The sequence below is a fragment of the Phaenicophaeus curvirostris genome, chromosome 10 (genome assembly GCF_032191515.1).
Source record: "Phaenicophaeus curvirostris isolate KB17595 chromosome 10, BPBGC_Pcur_1.0, whole genome shotgun sequence".
Taxonomy (NCBI): Eukaryota; Metazoa; Chordata; class Aves; order Cuculiformes; family Cuculidae; genus Phaenicophaeus; species Phaenicophaeus curvirostris.
The window spans coordinates 16,297,302-16,316,447 of record NC_091401.1 but is presented as its reverse complement, the minus strand read 5'-3'; the positions used below and the strand labels follow the sequence as shown (position 1 = coordinate 16,316,447).

Genomic DNA, 19,146 nt, shown 5'->3' with positions numbered 1-19,146 from the left:
TATGTAAAAGCCAAGTTAAATAACCACTGCCTTTCAGAAAACTGTTAAACTGGACCTGATAAGACTTGATAGTGTGTTATTGCATTTCTTGGATTAAAGGGGCTTCATTTAGGTAAAAGTCAATAGGTAATTATGCTTACTTTCTTTTTTCCCCCCTTCAAAAACTAGTGGGAATATTTGTTGAGCACTTCTCTTTCCTTCCTTCCTGTACATCAGCTGTTCCTGTTTGGCAGAGTATCAGTATAGTTGTTGAGGTTTCTCATGTTCCTAAGTGCTTGAATTACAAACTAAGAAGCCCACATAATTTGTCCCTAGCTTTATCTGCGTTGTCACATTCTCTTCCCTTCTGAATCAATTCTAAAGAATTTCCAGGTTCAGTTTGCTTCCATTACAGAACTGTCATCTAGGACACAGTTAAACTTCTTAAATAAGAGGAAATCTTGATGAATGTCTTAACACATTTGCTGTGACTACAGCCACATTCGTAGCCATGGAGATATTGCTTTGTGCATCTCTGTTAGTCATCCTTATTTTTTTTTTCTTTATTCCTATTCTACCTTGCCATTTGACAGGATCAGCATCAGGGTCCGTGCTTACAAATATAGTCTTTTTTTTTTTTCAGAACGCCTAATTCCTGATATTGCAAAGTCAAGGTATCTTAAAATCTGATTTGATCAGAAATGCTTCAGCAGCCATTTGGTGGTTTTGCAGTGGGTGTCTGATAGTGAAATCATAGTTAAAAATGTATTTTCAAAAAGAAGGCACCTATTTGTTCTTTTCTTGAGGTTTAATCTGCTGAGGTTTCCCCATTCTTATTTTTAATAGGACAATCAGTTCCATTGAATTTCATCAACAGCTCTTGCAGTGGAGAAATAGACATAAATAAAGGTGAACAGATGACCAGCTTAGTACATTTATTGTCGAGAAATGACAGAATGCTTCCTTCATGTCTATACCTCATTAGATTTGTTTAAAATTTCTAGTGAATATTTTTTTCCATTTCAAAGCAAAGGAAAAGACTGACTTCCAGATAGAATGAGTTTGGAGAATGTCTTTCTCCTAAATGCTAAGGAATTTTCTGTGGAAGTCATTGAAAAAGTGAATATGGAACTCTGTATATAGCCCTTTTAAATGATTTTTTTTGTAGCATAGGTGCACTCTCTCTGTAACAGAGTATTTACAATTATTCACTTATTTGTAAGTCTAAATCAGCATATTTGCACATTGGGGGAAAGAAAAGGTTTGGTTTATAATTGCTAAGTTTTTATCAGGGTAAGATAAATTCTTACATGAATTAGTTGCTGATTTTTAAATCACAGCTACTTGAGTTATTTGTTGCTCTCTGACAGCATTTAAATTCTAAAATATTCCCAGGAGCAGTGTGCAAAACACAGATTTCTCAGCTGAAAATGCTTGCCCCTATTGTTTTAATTTTTCAGAAACTAAGAGCACACTAATTGTGTGAGTTACCAGGCTTAGTGCTCTGAATTCGCTCTGTCAGTAGGCATATGCCTTACTCTACTTAGTATATAAGGGAACTTGATTTTTACATCTTCTACGTACTGTAAGGTTGCAACATCAGTATTCAATCTGTTAGATATTATATGTAGCTAAGTTATTCATAGAGAGCAAAGACGTTTAAAAGGCATAAGACAGAAACACTTGAGAAATTCTGCTATGGATAAACTTTTAAATGTAAATATTGATCTGTCACCACTTAAAACAAATCTCTTACATTTTGGGAAGTCACTGAATTAAAACTATGACAGACAAGCGTGAAATTACTTTTATAGAGGGATGAATTTGGTTAACTTTACTTTCCATAATGCACTTAAGGTGCACATGTGGCTTTTGTGTTGTTTTTGGTTTTGCTGTGTTCCAAGGGTGTTTTTGCTGACCTTAAAGAAAATCCATACATAATTGTTTGACTTAGATCTGTTGCCCTGAAGTAGCTTCTGGGTAATACCTGACTATAGATCTGTCACAGAATCATATAGGAAGAAGTTGACGATAAGGTAAATTTGAATCAAAATATAAATCTTCAAGTAAATATACATCACAGCACTACTGAGACAAGAAGGTAATACTGAATAAAGATGTCTGGTAAAGTGTAACTGTAAAAGTGTATAGGCTTCTTTTTCTCAGTATGAAAGCTAAGGTACACTTCAGAATGTTCCTACGAAACAATACCTGGCTGTGATGATCCAGGGAGCTATTCTGAAGGTACCAGGCTTGTGTTTTGTTTATGATGTGTATTCCACTTAAATAACGATGTCTTGTCCTGTGTCTTTTCTCTTAAAAAATTACTGCTGCTTCTTACTGACATGTATGTTCCATCCCTTCTCTGTCTGATTGTAGATGTACTCCAGCAGAGTTGCTTTAAGTGACGAGTTCATCGCACTGCAGCCATTGTCCAGGGCAAGGAATCAGCTGAGCAAAATTAGGTAGAGTAGGAGGGACAGTTCCTCATCAACTCTTATGCATGCTGAAGGTGAACTAACCAGTGCTGAGAGAGATGGGAAGAGGCATGAATATTAGTGGCTTGAGAGGGCAACACCTGTAGCGCAGATACTTTCAGTTTGGTTATTTCTTGGCTTTGCTCTGTGTTTTTGAGGCAAATGCTTCTCCTAAGTAGCATGTGTTGGACGTGCTTCTTTTAGGAAAAAAAACATCCCTAGCATGATGCTCAACTTTCAGAATACAGATCTAGCTATTCTTGCATCCATTTTTAAATAACCAGTTTCTAGCATGGTTGTAATGCTTTTAATTTCTTTATGATCAAAATTAACAGTGCTTTGTGCATGTTGGATAATTTCAGCTTCATAAGGCCATGACAGGAAGGTCCATGTATTTCAGGCAGCAATTTCTTGCGAGTCGTTTGCCCCATTTTAATTTGCTTTCACTTGTGTTGAAAGAGCAGAAAAAGTTTTAAGTTTGGGTGTATACATACACTTGTGCCGCTAAGGCTTTTTGTGTTTGTTTTGTGCATATACAAAGTGAGTGTTGTTTGTTTTCAGTGTGCATAGATACATATTCCTAAGGCATTTGGCTACAAAGTTGGAGACAATTATTCAAAAAGAGATCAAAGTGTACGTGTGTCTGTGCAGATGAACTGTTATGGTTCTGAAGCTTATCAAATGCACTGAGTTCAGCGCACAAAATACTATCAAATGCTGATTCTCTTTTCTAAGACTAAACACTTGTATGCATCAACAATGTCTCAGCCTGTTCGATGTTTTGTCCCAATCCTATGTACTTTTACATTCTATGGCAAGAATTAATGTAAACACCTGATTACTTTTAAATATATTTTTAAGGTGACTGTATTGTTTGAAATTATACAATTACGTGCTAGAGGAATCAACCAAACTACATTTTGGGGACTTAATTGCCTTTTGTTTAACTGAGGAGTTAGTAGGAGACAGTAAACTGACATTGTAAGGGATGAGCAGAGAATTGTTAGTGCTTAATTGAACAAGGTGATACATGTCCTTTTATAGAGAGGAGAAAAAAAAAAAAAGAGAAAACCTTTTTTCTTTCCTTTGAAAATTTGCTGCACCTTTGCAAGGCAAAACTTGCCTATAATGGCTGTTGTGTTTAGCTGTGAGTTGTCCCACTGTGAAATATATAGGCATAGATTTCCATGCACCCCACCGAGGCAGTCGTGTGGTGTTTTGGTTTTGAATTCAGCCCTTACTAGCTTTAGAATAAGCAAACTGCAGTGCGCCTCTTGAGCTTTAGTAAACTCGGCAACATATTGGGGAGATTCCTCTGCAAAAGGTTTTCCAAGTTAGCTTTTAAAATTCTTGGTTTGTCAGTGTCATGTAAATAAATCATCTTTTTAAAATGTTAGATAAACATATTTCCAGTAAACTTCTGTTTTCTCACTGAATTATTAAAGTGAATTATGTGGTGCTTCCTATCTACACCAAAGGTTTTATAACAGAAGATTCTGTAAGCTTTTCAAAACAAAACACGTTTCTAGGGTTGTGCAACTGGATGGTGAAAGAAAAATAAAGCTGTCTAGGAATGCAGTGCTGTAGTTATTAAAATACTAAAATCAGGAAGAATGCTTGCTTACTTGAGGGGATTTTTGTCACATTGCGCTTAGGGAAGGGGTTGCAAAAAATGGGAAATTTGCTTTGTCCCTGAGTTACAAATGATTATGCAGATCTAATTCTCTTATGTGTCTGAATTTTTGCACTGGAGTAGATTCCTGAAGTACCAGCACTGAGCACCTTATTCTGTGAAGTTGAAGGTGTAAAGTGCAATAAGAAAAACCCAAATCCTTGTTTCTATCTATTTCTTTATTTGTAGGCTTTGGATGAAGTTTGGAAGCTGTCCTGTGGATCCTTATCTAAAACAGTAAAAAGGAAGATCAGTTAATAGACGGAAACTATTCACTTCACTGTATTACATAAAATTGAAGTTGGAGTGAAGACCATGAGTTGGTTTCTGTGGTGTCCAGGGCAGGTGTTTTCCAAAAGCATTAGAGCAGAGAGAGCAAGGAAATCTTTAGGAATGAGAAACAAACCAGCTGCCTAGTGGATGTAGCTGTGAGCAGCTAATTCTGTCACGCCTCATTTGTATGTGCCCACCCAGTAATGTGTGTAGATTGGTGAACAGACTTCAGCAAATTTTTGTTGTTTGTTAAATATATGTATTAAAAACCTCAGAAGGAGCATAGCACCAAGTTAAACTGAGTTATATCTTGTTCTGCGTATTGTTTTATTGATATGCAAAAGGGGAGTACCTTTATGAATGTAAATTAAAAGACAAGTACAATGTTATAATCAAATTTTATGTCTATAGGCTTCACAGGGTGCGAAAAATGCTCAAGTTTGTGTTATGTAAATTTGCGATGTATAGTTTAGAGCTTTGAAGGGAGTCTTACAGGTCTTAAGTGTTCATGTGATTCCTGCAAGTCAGAAGTGCAGTGATGTGTGTACCCACTCAGCTCTTGCCTTTGAACTTTCCTGTCACTTTTGTAACTTAGGATGAAATTGGGCAGTGCAAGTCGGGTGCAGGCTTTGTGCTTAACTGGATACTGGCAACTCAGTACTGCTTCGTAGTTGTCTAGTAGCTGTAGCTGTCCCTCCTGTTCTTGGACACCTGAAGCATATATGTTAGGGTATTAACGTGGCCCCGTTGTATCCCATTTCAGTTTTTTCTTTATAAACAACGTTTTGTGTGTATATGTATGTATCCATGTCTCTGTGCTTGACAACTGTCAGAAGTAATAAGCCACACATGAGAAGTGTTACCTTGACAGGGGTTTTGATTCTACTTCTTGATGGAATAACTGTATTTACTATAGAGTTTTTGCCTTTGAACACTGCGATATGAGTGTACACAATAATATGGACATTTAAAACAGAAAAAAAGGTTTTTATTTACAGGGAAGACTGTCAGTGCATAACATTCTATCTGGGACTCTCAAACTGTAGCATTTACTGTAGCACAGCCTAGACCCTGTTCTTTCCCTGTCTACAGGCCTATGAGTCTCTTGTTGCTTTGTTTTCCCTTCATCTCTGTACTGATCTGCTTTCTTTAGCTGTCCTCAGGACTCAAGGCTTCTGGCCCTGGCTTTATGGCCTCCACTGTATATTTTCTTCTAGTTACTGTTTCATAGGATACCCCTCCTAATAGCTTTCATGTGTGATCCAGCCCAGGTGTGTAGAAGTCAAGAACATACACGTTTCTGTTCCTTTTGCAGCATGTTTTCTGTAAGGAATGTGTTATTTCCAAGAAGATTAAACAAGTGCAGGCATGCATTCACACTAGTGAAGTATACCAGAACATCTTAATATGCTAAACTTTGAACAAGGGTAGCCTCTTCCTTTACAGGTTTGTATATTTTGTTAGCATAGTGTGGTACTGATCAGTTAGCTAATATTGTAGGAAGAAGGAGTAAATAAGAGTAGACTATTTCACATTAATCTTCAGTCGAAAACATGCATGTGTCCTTATCTGAAGATACTTTTGTCTAATGATTCTGAAAAAGTGAATGATTTGTCATTTGTAGGTTTACTTGATTCATAGAGATGAAGAGTGGAAAACCCAGAGAAATATTGAAAACGTAAATGCCACAGAAGTTGTTCAATGTCAACATTCTTGTTTTTTGTTTAAGAATATTACATTTAATATTCTTAGAAAAAGTGAGATTTACAGTAGGGAGCAAGGTTTTATTTCCTTTGATAGGAATGGTTGGACTCGATGATCCAGTGGGTCTCTTCCAACCTGGTTATTCTATGATTCTATTTAATTGTGGATTTGTAATAACCACAATTAGTAATAATCATCTCATCAGCTGTGCTGGCAGCTAGGACCTGGGCTTAGGAAAACAGCATTGCTCTTAACCTCATGTACAGGGTTAAATGTGTTTCCTGTTCAACTAAGTCCCAACATATTTTAGTGTGATTAAATGTTAAGTTGAAATGTCTGTCTTGTGGCATACAGAATACCCTATAATGAGACAAACTGAAATGGTCCTTTCTGTTAGAAGGGGAAAAAGAACTGAAACTCCAAAATCTGACACCAAAGTCTGAAAATTTGAAATAGATTTAAAATTTGTTGGGTTTTCCCCATTTGTAGTCTGTGGTGTGCAAAAAGACTGAAAACTTCTAATATTGTGCGCTGATGAACTTGTGTTTGATCCATAGATTAACTTGGGAAAAAAATGCCTCTCTACCTTGTAAATATGTCTTGTTCTGTCAGGAACAGATCTGTAAAATGAAAATTCATATAAAAATGGTAACTTTTAAAGCAATGCACGCATGGCGCTTTTTAAGATTTGTTGCTTTTCTATCCTTCTAGATGGAAGAAGATAAGGGTTCAGTCAGCTCAGCATGTGACTTTGCTGAAAGCAGGCACAGAGGGGAGGACAATAGGCAACTGCTAGATCCATCTAACCTACCCGACAGTTCTTACGTTCACTAGGTAGTACCCCCACTCTACCCTAATGTGTGTGTATATATTTTTTTATTTATATATCATACATAGGCAATCATGAAGCCATTTCCAAAATAGCCATATTTTTGGTATCTGCAAGAAAATTTGCATCATAGTATGTGTTTTGATTTCTATTTTTTCCCCCCTCCTTATCTGGCTGAATCATTCTTTAATTCTGCACTTCAGTTTCTTTTGGATTTATTACATGAAATGGGCCATTATCATATAAAGTATTATGTTTATTGTGATCTCACATCTTACATTATGAAAATACTTTACCTGCAGCCCAAATATGAATAATATCAGATATTTCTCTATACTTATGTTTTTTTAAAACATTGTCTCTCCTGCCTTTTGTTTCCTTAGGGTTTTCTTTCAGGTCTTCAGAGACCATTATACACTTCTGCCTTATTATGCTGGGTTTTACCTTGATACAAAACTATGATTATAATTGTCTGCCACAGAGAGAAGGCTGAGAAAAGGGACTCTGTAGCATAATATAAGCATCTTCCTTCTAGTTGGTGGAAATAGATATAAAAACCAGTGTTCACCAGACAGTGATACACAGTATATCTACATGTAAAATGAAGTAATTTTTGTCGTCCTTAATGCTCTCCCAGTATTACTGTACACTTAACTGTGAGTGTAATAAAACATAAATGTTGTTTCCAGGTTTATGAAAGAACATATTTGCTGCATTTTTTTAAAAGGGTAATATTAGCTTTTCCATAAATCGTGGTTGAAACACGATCCTAGCTTTTTGTGATTATCCATCTTGAGAACAACAAAGGAAATTCTAATGAAGAAGAGACGCCAACCCTCCATAATCCAAAGCTGAGGGTTCATTTCATGGAAGCTAGTTTGGGTTACTCTTGGCTCCCCTTTCTGCCAGTCTTGGAAGAATATCTAGAACCTGCTAGCATTCAGGTCAGCAGCTTTTCTAGGGAAAAAAAATGCCTCATCTATGTGATCTGACGTGTAGCCGCTGTAATGTGACCTTTTACAGTAACTTCAAAGGTATCACTTGATCTGCTTCAAGGTAATGGATGGACTAAATATTCTTTTTGAAATCCTGAGTAAGAATGTTGAGAGTTTTTGTATTGCTGTGAACACAACTGTGAAGATCGCTGCATATGCAGCAGGGAGCTTGCTTTCTGACCTCCTAATAAGAATTCCTTCTGCTCTGTGCAATTTCTTGTCTGATAGACTGAGTGCAGAATAAAGTGGCTGCAAAGGTCACATTTGCTTGGACTGCAATGCTGCAAATAGTGCTGTTCTGTCTTCTGTGACGATTCATTTGTGACCAGATGGAATGGTCATCAGATAAGGGCATTTAGGGACTTGGGCTCTGTTGAGGTGTGTTTTAGTTTGATTGGGTTTGGTTTTAACCAAATCCCCTTTTAGACCTGTCAGTTGCGATGCTTCTGCTCGTCTCTAAGGTTCATTGTCATAATAAATGTTCGATTTGTGTCCAGAACACCTTCTGAATGAGTGCAAGTTAGTCAGAAGTGTGTGTTCTGCCTGCATTCATTCATGGCAGATGCGGCAGCTGAATCAAAGGTTTCAGTTTGTAATGTGTTCTGTAATTTCATACAATTGTTAACTGACTGTCCTGTAAGCATCACATTAAGCAGTGTGACAGGAAGATCTGGAGGGACTATGGGGAATGCGGAACAGATCTGAGGAAGGGGCAGGCATAGGAAAAGATACACTTCTGCCTCTGTGCCTCCCTCCTGATTTTTCTCTTGGATTTCCAAATGCCTCTTGTTTCTGTTAACTGACACCTTTTTATAGTATAAGGAATTGTTCTGTTATGAAGCTATAATCTGTCCAGTCGCCTGTTTTGAGGTATTAGGAAGGAACCTGTCCATTCATAGCGAACCATTCCCATAGGAAACACTGAAGTTCTTTGCTTTCCTTGCGCTGATGGGCAAGTGTAGGTGGCATGTAAGAAACTGAAGTGGGGAACCAAAGTCTTTAGACAATAATGAATGACAGTTGCACACAGGATGGAGAGTTGGGGGATGCTGTTAAATGAGCTGTGTCCTATCACAGAATAAGATCCCTCCTCCCAGATTTCTGCTTTCACTGGAGTCTGAGAGTGAAGTGAGGATCAATGATGCTTGAATTTAGCCTGTGTTCAGTGTTTCTTTGATATGATGCTGTCATGGAGAGCTTCAAATTAAATTAAAAAGCACCCTCACACTCCACATTTTTATTTCCTTTTGGAAATGATACTAAAGTCAGTTTTGGATATTTTCTCTCCATCAGTACTAGATTTCAGTTAGATCTTAGTTATGCTGTAGTTGACTTGTGTGGAAAAATTAATGTAGAGAAGCACACTAATAGATGGCACCTAACTTGAACCCATATGTCTTTGTACTCCTGCTTTCGTTTTATTTGGGTCTTTTTGTCACCTACAAAGAATGAACAGTAGAAAGTTTATTATGATAATCTTGAATTATTCTTCTTACTGCTATGAACATAAGCAAACTGTTCGAACGTGAGCCTTCTTTCCATTTAGATAAAACACATTCTCAAAATCAGGACTGTGGTTTTGTTCCTTGCCAAGCTAAGAGTATCTGTGGTAGTGGGATGATATGAACAATTATAGCAAACTGCATTCCATGCTTCCTGAGGAAAAATTATTACTCACAATCAGGTTGCTGCATTGTATTCTGCAGCCCTAGTCTGAAGCTTTCTTTTAATAGATTTCCCTTAAAATAGGGCAGACCTGCTGCTTGTATAAGTTGTTGTACCTCCGCTGAGGTTAATCATGGCATCATAGCTTAAACTGCATGACGCTCTGCTCCAGAGACTGATTTTAGCTGTAATAGAGAATTGCTAAACAGTTTATATCCAACATTAAGTAGAGATGGTGCTAAAAGATTTCCATATAGTCACCACAGCTGCCTCCAAACTTTGGAAAGATCAGATTTTAGAGTATATAGACCATAGGAAGAGGAGTAATAATATAGTACATCATAGTAGTTCTCCTATAAAATTGAAAAATATTCAACACTAACTTTAAGAAAGCCTGCTTTTCCCAAGTGTTTTCTGATAGCATCTTCATTGCTAGAATCTGTGAGTACTGATTTTTTCTTTATTTCCTCCTTGCAGCTTGCTGAGGCAGGTTCAGGTATCAACTGCTTGGACTCCATGTGCTGCTTCTCAGATGGGGAAACAGCATGCACATCTGTTAGAAGAATGCTGGAACGACTAATGGGAAGATGTAGTTCAAGCCGAGTCAACAGGTGTGGCATTTCTCTCAATAGCCTTTGCTGCAGACGATTCTCCTATAAACTGGAACCTGATGAGCCTGCAGCAATAGATGTCTAGCGAACCAGCTGCCGGCTTTGCTTACTTAAGTAGGAAATGCAACTCTTCATTGTAATTTTTTTCATACCAAAAGATTAGTTTCTTGTTTCTTTTTGAGTGCTTTCTTCTGGGATGGGGAGGGGGAAAAAGATTTTTGTTGAAACATTTAGTTTGCTTACTACAAGTTCTTGTGTTGTATCTGTCGTAATTTCTCTTGATTTGTACGTTCTTCCCTTTAGAAAACCAAGCCTTGCCGCTCCTTTTTTTCTGTTTTTTTTTGCCTTCACAAGTCAGGAGTTCTTTGTAAAGTCAAAAGAAAGACTTTTCCCTTTGGTTCTTGATGTACAACCTCCAAATATTTACCTTGGAGCTTGCATTACTCCTGAAAATATAGAAAAGGCTCACACTGCCCCCCTTAAATATAACTTTGTTGTTAGAAGGAGAGTCTCTTTAAGTCTTTCAGCAATTGATTGATATGAAGATGAAATATTTTTGTAGTATAACTTTTATAATCTATTTCTAAAGTCAGTGTGATTGACAGAACAGACCCTTCAGGTTCTAAGAATTTTAAACGTTTTTTTGGTCCTAGAAAGTATATTGTCAAAATCATGTGTGCCATTCCGAAGTATCTGCTAAGTAATACTTCTTCCTTCACAAACCACGTGTGAAACCTCAATGGGATAAAAGCTCATTAGGGTAATTGCATACAGCTAAGGAGCGATTCTGCTCTTGCAGTCAGCATAACTGTGAGAAAAGCTCTTATTAAATCTGCTAATGTGCCATCTCCCCATTTCCAAATAAAGAGGGATAGCTAACAAACATGGAAATATTTGGGGGTAGAAATAAAAGTAGTCTGGTGTACATCGTAATCTCTCAGTCCCTGAATGATATCATGGTCCTTCATTGGTCAAAAGCCAAACCTGAAAAAGTTGCACTTTACACATTTTCAAGGAAACTCGTTTTGTATTTGAACAACTTTGTTTCTTCTGGTTAAAGGCTGTGATACCATTCATTCCATATAAAATCTTGTGTGGGTAATTTTCACTGACAAGCTTTGTCAGTCCTGATTCTGCCTTTAGGTATTGATTTGGTATATAGTACATCTCTGTTTTGAACTCTTGTGTTGAACACGGTGTCTGTGATTTCAGTCAGTTTCTCTCTTCTGGCTTGCTTTTGAAATTTATTCAATGTTTCTACAAATCTAGGGTATGATTATGCAAAATGTTTCATTCCATATGAAAAATGAATTGTTACGATTAAGTACATTTTTAATTCAAACTCTTGCTGTATAGAAAGTGGGCATGATGTATAAAATAAACAATTTAATAGAATTTTTAATCTATAAGGTGAGCATTTAATTGGTCTAAAAATCCACATTTTGGTAGCAGTTGCTTTAAGTGTTTTGGGGTTTTTTTTTTCCCACTTGTCTGTAAAACTGCTTTCCAAATGAGGAACTTCTCATGCTACTTTTTTTCATTTATTGTTGTCTAATTAACACAGATTTTAATTAAGATTTGCTTTATTAATGTGTAGTCTTATAAGGTAGGTATTCTGTGTTTTGTTTTCTGCAATGCATTTAAATTTTTACAATTCCTTCTTTTTTCCACTCAATTGTTCTTTCTATAAGAACTTACAAATATTTATTGGCGATAACTCATATTTGACAGAATATTAAACAGTTTTTGGAGAGTGCTTGTTCTCAGGTTTCTTGTCTGCTTACTTCATGTAATTTTCAGACTTAAGTTCTGTCTAGCTGAATAGTTTTAGACTTGTTAGAACAAAGAAGTTAGTATTATGTTTAATGAATATGCAAAACTACCTTGGTGCTACACTAACGGCTTGAAGTTCTGTAGTTTTTGCTTCTGCCTCTGGTTGAAATTACTCTGAACCATCTTCTACCTTCTCTTAATTTATGTACTGCACAACGAGAAAAGATGGATTTTTTTCTTTAATTTCAGTCTTATTTGCTCTCTTCAATTCCTTCCACTCAGTGTTGACACGAAAGCCTAGTCCAAAGACTGTTTCCCCACCCCACCCCAGTTTCACGGTAATATGTGAACTTCTTTTTTTTTTTTTCAGTGTATTAATTGCTTAAATCACATGAGGCAGTTACAAGTTGTGAAATGCTGAAGGTACAGCTAAGAAGTCTATTTGGTGATTTTTTTTTTTTAAAGCTTTTAACTTTGTTTAGCCTTTGTTCATGAGCTTGAGCTGCTTTGATTTTTATCTAGAACTGGTATCTTCAGAGGATTGTGCAGCCCCAAACACGATGATCCCTTGAGAGTGTTTGTTAGCTGCCTATTCAACCAGGAGATAGCTGCAAGTTGTTTGTGTTGAATGAAGTGATGCTGATAAATATGTTGTCTGTGAGTGTGCTGTAGAATGAAGAGCACTGTTTTAAATAATGCTGCTGTAACTAGCTTGTGTGGTGTTCTGTGCTCGTGATATTCTGTCAAATATGATGCTCTGTCAAATACGATAACTGAACATGAAATCAAATATGGTATCAAATTTTGATAGAAACTTTGGTGAATCAAAGTTGTACAAATGCTTGGAGTAGCGGGCCACAGGAATATAGTCTCTTGTACTTAATTTACTGCTTGTAAAATGTATTTGAGGAGTATTTTCTATAGCTTCATTCACCAGTTAGAATATAAAATATGTGGTGTGGTATGATAAAATGCATTTTTGTCTGTATGTTCCATTAAATTGTCTGTCAGCTTATCAGTCACTAAACTATTGAGAATGTTGGATCACATACATGTCTTGTACAGTAGAATTCATTACTGAATTTTCAAGCTGTCCCATGAGTAGTACTCATGTCAAGGCACTGCATGTAAGAGTTCTAAAGAAACAGCAGATTTCTGACAGAGGCAAATTTGAAGGATAAGTTTGTTAGATTTTTATTTCCTGCCTTCCAACTTTCTGGTTTTCAGCTTTTCACACAGTCCTATAATATTGTTCAACCGGAATAGTTTGCCTTCCTAAGTGGTAGTTTGTTCTTAAGAGAAAGTCATTGTGAGATCCCACCTGAATCAAAAGCATGTTAGGTAGCTTTCCTGATGCCTAAAATTTTAACTCAATAATAGGGATAAAAGAGATTCATTGCTGTAGATAAGTTTTGCCTGCCCACAACTTTAGTGCACGGATGTTTAGCATTGGGCCCCCAGCACACTGGGTTTCCACCGCTGGCTGAGCATTCCACAGGGCTCCACCAGAACCTTGGCCTGTATCAAATCATAGCATTCACACCTTACACATGCCACATTCAGATTTTCCTTGAGGCACACATTAAAACTTCACTTATAAAACTGGCATAGAAACCACTGGTTGTTCTAGTTTATAGTGTTGAGTATACCTGTAGCTGTGAGCAAACTTTGCCAGAGTTGTTAATTGCATGGTTGGCATGATTAATTGCACTCTGCTTTCAGAGATTTGAATGAAGTTCAGGTGCCTACATGAAATTAGATTAGTCTTCTAGAGAGTTACATTTGCCTAATCTCATAGCACTTCTATCTTTTGCTTTCACAGACTTTTCTCCTCACCTCTAGATTATAAATTCCCAGTCAGCCAAACTTTTCTTTTATTGTTACTTTAGATCATGGAGTTCATCGGATCCCTTCTATGCCAACGACAGAAGCATCTTGACTCTCTCCACAATGGACTCACCCACTTGTTAACAGGGACATTTGTTAATGCTTGTGGAAGCCATGTGGTGTTCACACACCTCTAGTAGGTTCTGAAGTGAGTTCAATGCTACATCCCTGCCTTAGAAAAGACTAGCATGACTTCTCAATACAAACAGTGGCTTGTCTTGTGGCCTAGCATAATGTCATCTGGACTGTAATAGCTTCCCATATTTTTTCCTAATTATACCCACAAATTGCTAAATATTTTTTTTAAGGAACGCTTTTATCTCTGACCATTTAATCTTTTTTGTTACCATATGAGCAGATTGGAATCCTGTCTTTGATACTTGAGACGTCACTGTAGTGCAGTGATAGAATCTTCCTTCTCCCAAATTGGAGTGATCCAACAGAACTGAATCTGCACAATGAAACTTAAAAAGGTTTCATTTTTCGTGATGACCTTTCAGTTTAAACACATGCATTCATTTTGAGCTGTCTCTCACAGATGCTATCTTTAGCAGTTAGCAAATCCATTTTGTTATTTCCATGGATCGTAACTGTATTCTATAAACAATCCGTTCAGTAATTTTTGAGAGTTAAATACAATTCAGATATTTATGCTGGTGTATGAATGGCAATATATTAGTCATTGCTTTGAAAAACGGTTAACTTTGCCAAATCAATAATTTGGAATAATAAGGGCGATCACAGTTCACTGTTCTCTTAAAGAATAATTCAGAAGCCAGTCCTCTTATGCCCTGTGTGTTTTGTTAACAGTTCTTGATTCTGACATGGAAGTGTGTGTAAGAATCAACAGATTGTGCTTAAGTCTCACTAGCATAAATTTTTTGAATTACTAATCCTTTTAAAGTTGAGGAATTTTTGCATGTTTTATTCTTTTTCATGTATTTATATTTGGTCATGTTGTACTTTGAAGATACAGTTAATGCTTAAATATCTTCATATATCTGAAGGATCTGAGACATTGATGGCAATGTTTTGATACCTACGTATGCCAATAAAAATAAATTGCACAGAAGGAGCTTTGAATGGTACATCTTGCAGGTACATCTGTTGTCCCAGTATAAATGTGTCTGCATATTTTGGGACGGGGTAGCAAGGTTTGCCTGTTCATTCAGCTAGGGTGGCGACCCTGACTGGTTGTCTTTAGATGTGGGAGATAAAAGGAGGTAACTGCTACTGGTGACATCCGTAGAGTGTCGCCTTAGGGACAGCAATTTATTGTGGCTAGAGACTGGTAAAAATGCTGCTGCTTCTGGACCATTTCCAGTTTTAAATCAGCTTCTGACACAGAAGTCCTATGAATAATTGGAAGAATCTTTCTGTCAGACAGAATAAGATATAAAGGTGCATATTAGAATTCTCTCTGGCTGGAATAAACTGTAAATCAAACACAGACTGTAAATAGTATGTACAAGAATTTCTTTAATAAAGATGCAGTTAAGTGTAGGATTTGGACAGAACTCCTGTTGGCTGCTTGCACCCTGCCTGCACAATTTTCCACTGTTTGGCTTAAGTGCTGACGTCCAAGCGAATTACATGACAAACCTGTATCTCATAATTCAGGCAGACACATCTTCCCCTCCTGAGATGAGATCTCAGAGGGGCCCAGGCTGCTGCCAGGGCGGAGGACCCTTTTCTCATGGTCATTCCAGGTTCTCCCAATTTCAAAGAGCTGCAGGAGAGGAAATGTTCAAAAGGTCCGAATTCCCTTGCATCAGATACTTCAGATGTTCCTTACCTATTAAGAGTCTTTCTGTTCATTATTCTTGTTCATGACTTTTACCGGTATTATTTCAGTTCTCCTTTTGGAACTTTATTTTTGCATTAATGACTGGAAGCTGCACTCTGAACTGAAGGCTGCAAGTGCTGTGGGATTTTCAAGATCTCGTTATTGGAGGCAACATTTGTGAAGTAAAGAAATTGTCATTGCAACCTTGTTTTAAAAATGTAGTGACTTGAATGTACAGTCTATGAGGGTTTTGTCCCACTGGCATAGATAAAGAGAGTTCACAAATTGATTAAGGTGCTCTAAAAACAAATTATGAAACAAAAAATAAATTGAAAGGTAGCAAAATTTCCTTTTTAAAAAGTGTTTAATTTGGTGTTCATAGTTTATTTCTGTATCGTGCTTTCAAATACATAAGTGCAGTGAAGGTAAAGCTTGACAGTTTCAGTTGTACACTAGATCCCCACATCAAGTATCCAGATGATTAGAAATCGCTGAAAACTGAGTCTCACACACTCCCCTGTAATGGGTATCAGTGTTTGACACTTGCGACTGCATCTAGTTTGAAGCCCAGTTCCTGTACAATGAACTGATGGTCATCTGTCCATTCCCCAAGAAAACTTTTATCCAGATATGCATTAGTAACAAACTACAGTTGGATTTCACCTATTCTTATCATATTCTTCATATATGACATATACTAAAAAAAATCTGTTTATAAAATAACAATTTTTTTTTTCTTAGTAGTTTCTCATTCTGAGAGCCTCCATGCTGCCACTGGATAGCTGGGAAACAAAGAATGCTTTGAAATAGTCTAATCAGATATCTGCTGTTTAGCTGTGTATTGTCTGTCAGAATCAGTGTTTCGCTTTTCAGAAGTGCGTGTTTGTCCTCGTCAGCCATCACATCCCAGTCATCCAGTCCGTTTGTGTGACCGTGTAACCCTGCTAGTCTCTGGTTAGTGTATTGAAACAAACTGGGACTAATTTTGTATGGTAGAAGGTAGAGGCTTTGATGTACAACCCCGCTCCAAGCATTTCGATTGGCTCGGCTCTGTACATGTACGTATTTTGGCTTTTACCACACAAATATGTAAACTGTATTTGCACAAAAGCAGCATGGTCCTATATTTGGAGAATAATTTGCATTCATTATGTGTTTCTTTAAAACCTTCCATCTCCTCTTCTCCCTTTTCCCAAACCTTCCCTTTTCCCAGTGTTTGTAAGGTTACCGAAGAAACATGCATTTAAACAGTTCAGGAAGAACTTAAGAATACATCTGTCTGCCAAGGTATATTTTTCTATTTGCAGTAAATATAAACCAGTAATTTCTCTTTTAGCAGAACATAGAATTGGTTTGCATAAGACCAGATTTTTTTGGTCTGATGAATATTCTGGATTGAAGAAGTGACCCTGGTTTTTGTACTGATGTCACAAATCTTTTAAAATTGCTTCTATTCAAGGAAGGTTGATTTTGTGCATTTCTCTAACAGCTGAAGTGTATGAAACCATTTGCCACATGTTGGGTGCGGTGCAGAATTCTTCATGAAGAAGACTGAACAAAATGCAGCTCATGCAGTGCAACACTAGCATTCCTCTCTGGTTTAGAGTGCATGGGTGACAGGGAATTTTCCCCAGAGAGGAAGTGTTTTGTAATTACCCAATAATGTGCAGCAGAAAGGCCTCTGGTAGATGTTCCCAGTCAAAAGCAAGGCTGGAGTATGGCCACTTAACTATGCCGAGTCTCTGAAGAAGCACCTTCTCCACAGTCACCTTCAGAACAGGATGGAGTTCTCAGCAGATTTTAGGTTTTGTTCTGTGAAAAAGAGGGTTTGGTTTTATTGCTTAGAAAAACAGAGCTTGAGTAGCCAAACCTATGCTTTTTAAAGGGTGCAGTGGAAGATATTAAGTGGGAATGCTCTGAATTTTAGTTTGTGAAACAATGTAAATATTCTGCTTAAAATATTCTGTGTATTTTTTAAGGTTACAGGGGAATGAGAAACAAATAGGAAGGCAGGCTGAAAACTTGGGCTTTACATTTTCAGAATAATGTGTTGTTTTCTAGTGCAGAATATGATTTGAAAGGAGATTATGCAATTTAGAAAATTTAGAATGCATATTGGGCAGCTATAATTTCTTACTGGAAACCTTTGGTATTATTATTGGCTACTTCCAAACATGGGGTTTTTTTTATGACAGTGTAACTTCTATATTGGGAATAAAAAAATATCTCATTTTCTAGTGCTAGAACTGCATCAAGGCTGTTGTCCCTGTTATTTTTAAGTTTTATCTGACACTGCCGTACTTATAAATATTAGTGATTTGAGTGAAATTCAATGTTCAAAAGTGCTCAATCACAATGTGCTTCTGAACCATTTACTTTGCGATTCTCTCTTTCTTGGCGTAGACTACGTAATAACTCTCACAGCACCGTCACGGCACTCGCCGCTGCCTTCTTACTCAGCCATCATTGCTTTAAAGGAGTTCTTGCTAGAGCTGGGCGAACTGGTCATCATGGACTAATTGAGCCTTTTTTCTGTTCCTAAATGATTTCCCAGTTGGACTTTCTCCTTTGCAAATCTGGGTTATTTATTTCTGTTGATGTTTTTATTGTTGGTGTGTTCTTTGCTTCTGTTGTTTGCTTCCAGTGGCACAATTTGTCTGGGTTCTTCTCTCTATTGGAATTACTGTTTATAAACGGGAGGAGACAGCATGGGATGCACATGGCTGTACCAATTCTTGCTGTCAGTTGTTGTAGCAGCGCATTCCCATTGGTATTTGCAAGCCTCCTGCTTTCCATCGATGTTTTTCCTTCAGCTAAATCCTGCTCATAGAGGCATCGGAAACAACTGCCTAGAGCCCCCCGGGGTGCTGCCCCAGCTTCTGTGGCTTTTCTTAAAAGGAACATTCTCTCCACTTTGAAGTTTTCGCCTTGTCCGAGCTGCTGCCATGCTATGATGTTGTGTTATAATAAGTTCATACAATTGCCATCACTGTAGATACTTTTTATTTTTGTTGTTGTTTCCAGTCTGTATAAATGCATGGACACAAAAAAACTGGCAGGGCCATGGGCTCAGGCCTCTGCACGGAACAGGAAAGGGGAGGCTGGGACCCATATGGCTGTTCCTGATACAGAGTGACTTCTCTGAAAGAAACGCTCGGTGCACCTGACTGCCTTGGGTGCATTTATTTTCTTCCGCAGCAGTTTTAAAGGGAATTGTTTCATACATCAGTGGGTTCTCAATGTCTTTATATTTTGGGAATGGGATAAAAGATAACCCAGGGGGTAGAGAGTTCAGAAAGGGTAAAAATGGTTGAAAATGAGACTAAAATCATCATTGTGGCAAAGAATACATTTTCACAATTTGCAGTTACAGTCCTATGAGAAATTTCCAGTTCTATGCATGCAGAAACAACACATCAGAGACTCCTCTTTTTTTCAGTGCTTTTTTTTTTTTTTTTTTTTAAGAGAAAAACTTGAATTATGTCATCTCTGGAA

The 19,146-nt window shown here is 37.3% G+C and overlaps 1 protein-coding gene across 13 annotated transcripts in view; it reads left to right on the top strand.

Annotated features, from left to right (window-relative positions):
• Positions 1-19,106, top strand: part of ATP11B (ATPase phospholipid transporting 11B (putative)) — a 68,087-nt gene extending 48,981 nt beyond the window's left edge. For 2 of the 13 annotated variants that reach the window (XM_069864781.1, XM_069864779.1), the window contains 2 exons: positions 10,072-10,205; positions 13,868-16,019. In XM_069864781.1, coding sequence (XP_069720882.1) covers positions 10,072-10,205; positions 13,868-13,949 — 216 coding nt within the window. In that variant the 3' untranslated portion in view covers positions 13,950-16,019. Of the gene's footprint in view, positions 1-2,358; positions 2,445-6,816; positions 6,940-10,071; positions 11,601-13,867; positions 16,020-16,864 lie in introns of those variants that run through there. The other 11 variants (XM_069864780.1, XM_069864778.1, XR_011338086.1 and 8 more) reach the window with 10 other exon arrangements.
• Positions 19,107-19,146: the final 40 nt, after the last annotated feature.